Raw genomic sequence first — 6,655 nt, 5'->3', positions numbered from 1 at the left:
TGTGTATGTTTTTTGCCGGCGAGACCACTTCACGCGCGCCCCGCACAGCCTATGGCCTACACACACACACACACACACAAACACACACACAAACATACACACACAAACACACACACAAACATACACACAAACACAAGCATGTGCATTCATATACACACATACACTTCACTCTATGTGTATGTATATGTATACATACGTATACATATATGTATATGTGTATATATATATGTGTGTGTGTGTATGTGTATGTACACATACATAGACAAAGAAAGAAGGAAAACAAAATGTGTCATAAATTTGGATTCCTGTATCTGTAATAAGAAAGGAAATGTGTTTAACACCTGTGAAGGAACAAACCTTCCTGTTTATTACTGACATATTATGTTAACTGTCCTCCTGCCCACTAACTTCTGAATTTGTAAATCACTGAATAGCTTAAAGAAATATCTGGAGTATCTATGAATACTAATCCTAGCATTTGTAATATCTGGGAAGAAAGAGAGTCAGTGTTGTAAAGGAACAGCATAATGAGGAGTTCTACTGATTACCTGAGAGAGGGTCAGTTGTGACTTTTCTTACACATGCACATCTCCATATGCAAACCCCTAGTTCCCTTATCACTCAAGGTTCATGAATGTGACTACTGCCTTCATTGTGAATATTTGCTTTCTATATTCCAGCTGCATGCCTGATTAAACACCCAGAAGTCAGCACAATAGAAATGAAAGACACACAGAAGGAGCCTGTGCCCCAAGGTACTAGAGCTGCCTCTGTTTTCCAGCACGCTTGTCAGGTTTTTTTTGGTTAACTCTTTAAAACAGTAACATTTTGAGACTGGCCACAGAATGGGAGAGAATGTACATATATTTTCAATTTCTTCGAGAAGTTGAACAATGATTTGAGAAGATTGCTATGGCAATTATGGCAGTAAGAAAAAGAATGACCCAGTTTTAAAAGCTAATATGAGTTGCTTAGTTATTCAAAACACTAGCCACACACAGTATCACATCGATGAGTCTGCTGGGGTTAAAGCGCTTTCCCTTTTCATAACCTGCAAAGTCTAACCATTGGTCTGTCTTTCCAGCTTCTTTGAAATATAATAGTGCCAATGTTCAATTAAGAATCAGAATGATAAATATCCTGTTACTTTTTTTTTTTAGATTGCCACAATATAAAGATGAACAAGAGATCTGAAGCAGCTTGTGAATGAAACCCATTCTTACTTGATTCATAGCTGCTGTACAATAAGCACACAATTGTGTGTACAAATTAGTTTTATGTTTTATACATGAGACATGTATGATACTTGTTACGGTCTAATTAGTTTTTATTTCTTCCTGGTATAATTAACTAGAATGTCTGAAAGACTTGCGTGAAGCCATAATGGAGAGAATATATGTAGGTAAATACATACACATGCATACATAATGCATGCATGAATATATATGTACATACATGCATAGTTACATACTAATGAATAAAAGAATTCTGTAGCACATAGGAGAATATATGGGTGGCAATACATGTGACATTGGACCAGAAAAATGGGCCCTAGAATTTTCCAACTTCTATTCTTCTTTAGATAAGAAATGCAGATTTACAAACTGTAAACAAATGTTTGTGAATTATTGTAGAGAATTGACTAAACTAGACTTTGAGATTGACACCATGGACTCCAACGTAATGTTTTAAAATTCCTGTAATTTTTTCTTTTTGTTGAGTCAGCCTGAGATACTCCTGATTGTAAGGGACTTCCGCTGATAAACAAATTCTATAGTACTTAGAAAGTGGGTGTTGGTCTGTGAGACTATGGTACAAGATGGAAAAAAAAAAATCAATGAGCAACGTCCTGTAACAAACTCTTTCTGCTTTTACCTCCTCACCCAATTACAGAAATGCATGACTCATTAAAGTAACTGTGACTCTTCTTGGCCAAACACAATGTCTCAAGACTTTTATCTTCCAACTTTTTAACAGTTTAGTTTTTTAAAAAGTTTATAATTTGTGACAATCTAATGATTTCTTCCCTGTACTGTTTGTTTGGGGTTGATTAATTAGGAAGAGCAGAATTGCAGGGTAGTTACATATATTTCCTTTATTCAGATTGAGAACTAAAACTAACATTTAAATGAACATACCATATTAATGCTAATAGTAGAGGTATAAATTCACAATAACTTTCTGGTCCAGCATGATTGCCCACACTTTTAACCTCAGTACTTGGATGTCAGAGCTAGGCAGATGTCTGAGTTTGAGACCCACCTGAGCTACATAGTGAGTTCCAGGACAGTAAGGACTACCTAGTGAAACTCCACCTCAAACTTCAACATTCTGAAACAAAAGAATGATGTATCTGGTTTATTTAGAAATATTAGAATTTCAGAAGGGTTTATGAATTTAGTGATATGGATACCAATTTTCTACAGAAGAGATCGCAGGTGAACAGCACCTGAGGAAAATGAGTCTACAAATGTAATTCATATTATTTTCTTAGTAGTATAGATACTCTTAAGAATTGCACCCCCAACCTAAACATTTGCAGCAGGCAGACTTCGACAATCTTGTTCAGTAAAGATCAGGCAGCTTGTAGTGTATGATGCTGGCTGAGTGTCATTATGCAGTACAGGATTATCTTGAACTCTTGCTTCTGTAAGCTCTGATATTGCAGTCCTGCAACATTATCCCAATCTCATATTCTTTTAATAGTTAGAGAAATTGGGACTAGACTCAAAAGACAAAATAAAAAAGTCCTGGACCACATGGATCCTACCTTATGCATGATAAGTTTCTGCCTGCATGTTTAGTTACCATTCTTACCTTTGCCCAGTTCTTACCTTAAAGGGAAATCAATAGTTGATAAAACAAGCATTTTTTTTCCTTTCAAAAGTATAACAGAGTGCCGACATTTTACTCCAAAGGATGTTCTTGCACTTAGTCTTTTCATTCCGCCACTTATTAATGCCACCAAGACTTCAGTAAAGGTTGAAGCCATACCCACATAACTCCCAACTTTTGTTGAATCATATGTGTAAAGTTCACACAATGTAGTCTTGTGATAGTGAAAAGCAATCTGAAATATGAATAACCTTTTAATAATATTTACTCTGTAAGTCATATTACAGATAAACAGTCCAAGTTAGATATCTGGGAGGGGAGTTTCTCTCAGAAATAACCCTTCTACTTCTGCTTCGAAAATAACCTTGCCATTAAGAACAACCTCGACTCTCACTTGATGCTATCCCAGTCTTTGGTTACTTCTTGATTATACATTTTCCTGGTTTATGGAATTCATTGCTAAAAAGAATAAATTTATTCCATACTCATTGTGTCTAATTATATAGCATCTCATTGTCCATACAAACACTGTTTCTTTTTGAGTCATTTTGAGACATACTTAGAAATAGAGGCGTCTCTGCAAAACTATTTCTGCTTTTTTCTCTCTCAACTGAATTCAAAGGAATCTTTTCTTTGCCTGATAATGTTTGCATATGTAACTTCAGCTATTCAGAAGACTGAGTAGGCTTATTCAATAGGCTGAGATCTATTCAAGAAGGCCACAAATTTTGAGGCCAGACTGGAAAATTTAGCGAACCTCTCTTGGAATAAAATACAATAAAGGCTCAGGATGTGGTTTAGTTGTCCTGGGTTTATTCCCTGTTACCACAGAAAATTAATAGGTAAATCAATTAAGCTATGGAACAATTAGCCTACTTTTCCTACATAAAGCTGGAAATTATGTAGAATAATCGTACTGGCTTTTCCTTTTTTCTCTTCCTTCCTCCCTCTCTTTCTGCCTTTCTCTCTTCTTACTTCTCTTACATAAATTATTTTGTGTTAGACATGATCATGTGTCTGCAACTTTCTAGTTTTTAAGTAATTAATGTTGCAAGTTTTGTATTTTAGTCTTTGATATAAGGAATGGTGGGGACATACTATGTCATGCTAATTTATGTATCTGACATAGGTATATTTGGTGCAAGTATGAATATGGTTTATAGTTTTTAATATTGCAATGATTAATGCTTTTCTGTCAGCCAATAAATGTGGTAGAAATATGTAAAAGTCTCAAGATGAATAGAAAAGTAACAGAATTAAAATAAACTTATCATCATATCAATAGATCTATAAATAAAATCTTATGCTAACAAAACACCTGGGACTGGTTGAAGACAGGATAAGACAAAATTAGCAAACATTTCCCTAGAATAATCAGCATAATGCATTCTAAAGAGACCATTTTAGTTTGAAGAGTCTGAATTCTGTGTATGTTGGAAAGGCTGGGTTTGAATCCTGTTTGGAACAAGATTTTTTTAATCATATTCAGTATGATGTCCTTTATTCCTCCTGAAACATGGCATATCTAATTAATAAGTCAAATGATTTCAGGTTTGCAGTAGCCAATTTAATCTTATTTTCAGCAGAAACATTCTTGAACTGCATTAAACACTAGGACATACCTAACTCCACAGTTCTAGAGATAATTGAAAAAAATTACACATTGTTATTCTTAGAAATATAGCTACTTTTCCATGTTACTGCTTCTTGGTTGGTGTATGTATGACCATGCTGTACCATTCTGTAGATCTCAAAAAATGTTGTTGTGTGTACATCAAACATATGTGTTCAAATATCGAGATGATAAAGCAGAGCTGCTAAGTAGAAGGTTTAGGTGTCTCCTTTCAACTCGTCAGTCAATAGTTAACCTAGTAAGTCATCATCTTTATTAGAATATAACTCTCTTGCTTGATAGAGAACTTGTTTTTTGTTTGAAGATACCTTATGAAAAATGGAGACTGAATGATGAATTTGCCCTTAAATATTGGCTACCATAATATCAAATCTTAGACACTTGGACCAAGTATCTTTAGACGGGAAGTTTGTTCATAATGACCTTGATGATGCAAGACTTAAGTTCATATTATTCTTCATTCATATTGTGATTGTTATAAAAGTTTATAACACTCCTCTACGATACACTTAATCAAAATCTTTAAAATAAAATGTACGTGAGGTTAAATGTACTGCTTTAATTTTCATAATTTATTGGTTCTACAAGTGAAGCAAATTGTATACCTTAACACTTTTATGTACTGATACCTTTTAATCTCTATTTTAGAACAAATATCTTATAAAAGTTTCTTTTAAAACAGTTCATAACATGGTATAAGTAATAGTATAAGACTGGTACATGATATAATATTAAATATTTTCACATAATTTTGCTCAAATCAAAATGGTAGAAACTAAAGATTTTCATAAGTTGATTCATTATGTTTTAGCCTTATATTTTTGGTTGTGAGCCTAGCCTTTAACGGCTGAGCCATCTCTCCAGCCCTTTTAGCCTTGAGCTATAGAACACTTTTAATTTCTCCATAGTGAAGTATAGCTATGATATAATTAATGAAGGTGACGACAGCTTCCTACTGTATATGAGATCTTAAAGTAACAGATGTAAACTGCCAAACCAACAGTGATAGAAAGTAGCCATATTTGAAGGGCCTATTCAGTGCTTGTCTTGAAAAATGAAAGAGATAAACAAATTTTCTAGGAATTAATATTGTGCATATGAGTAAAGAAAATATTTTTGTTCTGTTGAATTCATGAATCTCTGGCATAAAATTTTTCTAGAGAATAGATTTAAAACAATCATTATTAGTATACATATGTATATAAAACTACCATATGAAATGGATACTTATTCATATACGCATATACAGATGACTCTGTTGGTTCTTCCAAAGATAGTGGACTAGCAGAGGGTTTGTAGTGAAATAGTTTATATAAAGAAAAATGGAACTATGTTAAAGTGGCACTAAGTTTAACAGATACTCATTCAAAACAAAGAGTTGCATTCAACATTATTTTACTTTCCTATATTAAGAAATAAACATGAAGATCAATTTTTAGTATAACCTGCCATGATACTGAGTCAGACTACTTATTAAAGTAGAGGCAATTTAATTATAATAGAATAATATATTAGCATGGATTTAAGGCTTAATAATATTAACTCTATTTAATAGTTATATTGGACAATAACTAATTAAAATTTTAATGAAGACAAATTAAAACCAATATTTCCTCTCCAAAATGCCAAATAACTTAATTCTCAAAAGACTAAAAAGTTTTATAGAAATAATTAATGTACTCACATATTCCCCGCAGAACATTTTGAAGAGAGGAAGTAACCAGGGTAGATTGCAAGGATTTCAGTAAAGGTCTTACTTCACAGAGTTGTTCCTTGTGAGTCCAAAATGCTGAGGTTCCCTACAGCTCTAAATTTAAATATGTCTGCCTGACCAAGTATCTCAGGCAAGAAAATACAGAAGCAAATCAGGAACAGCATGACTCAAGACACGGTACTTATACTTGGCTATCAATCATATGTAAATAGAATTATCAAACAAAATAAATAGAACCACTAGTCCAAGCCCCTGCTTATGCATTGATTTCAGGAAATTCATTAGCCAAATAAGAAAGAAATGTAACCTTTTGTAAAAGCTGATGACTCATGGAAAAGTAAGCTGATTAGACACTGAGTTAATGGTTTATTTTCTGATAAATTATTATTAAAGCCCAGATGCTTTGAGGTACCCAGCACTAGTTTCATTTCCTTCTCAATTTCTAGGCTGTGATTTTATGAAAATTTTCTCAA

At 33.4% G+C, this 6,655-nt stretch overlaps 1 protein-coding gene across 2 annotated transcripts in view; it reads right to left on the bottom strand.

Moving 5' to 3' along the window:
• The window catches only part of Anxa10 (annexin A10), a 70,048-nt gene extending 63,709 nt beyond the window's left edge, over nt 1–6,339 (bottom strand). The window contains exon 1 of one of the 2 annotated variants that reach the window (XM_028757771.1): nt 6,153–6,339. In XM_028757771.1, the coding sequence (XP_028613604.1) occupies nt 6,153–6,170 (18 nt within the window). In that variant the 5' untranslated portion in view covers nt 6,171–6,339. The remainder of the gene's footprint in view (nt 1–6,152) is intronic. The other variant, XM_028757772.1, reaches the window with a different exon arrangement.
• Between the last annotated feature and the right edge of the window lie 316 nt (nt 6,340–6,655).

The sequence above is a fragment of the Grammomys surdaster genome, unplaced genomic scaffold (genome assembly GCF_004785775.1).
Source record: "Grammomys surdaster isolate TR1022 unplaced genomic scaffold, NIH_TR_1.0 126182, whole genome shotgun sequence".
Taxonomy (NCBI): domain Eukaryota; kingdom Metazoa; phylum Chordata; class Mammalia; order Rodentia; family Muridae; genus Grammomys; species Grammomys surdaster.
Note: the sequence above shows the minus strand (reverse complement) of the source record. Positions and strands in the feature narration are given on the sequence as shown.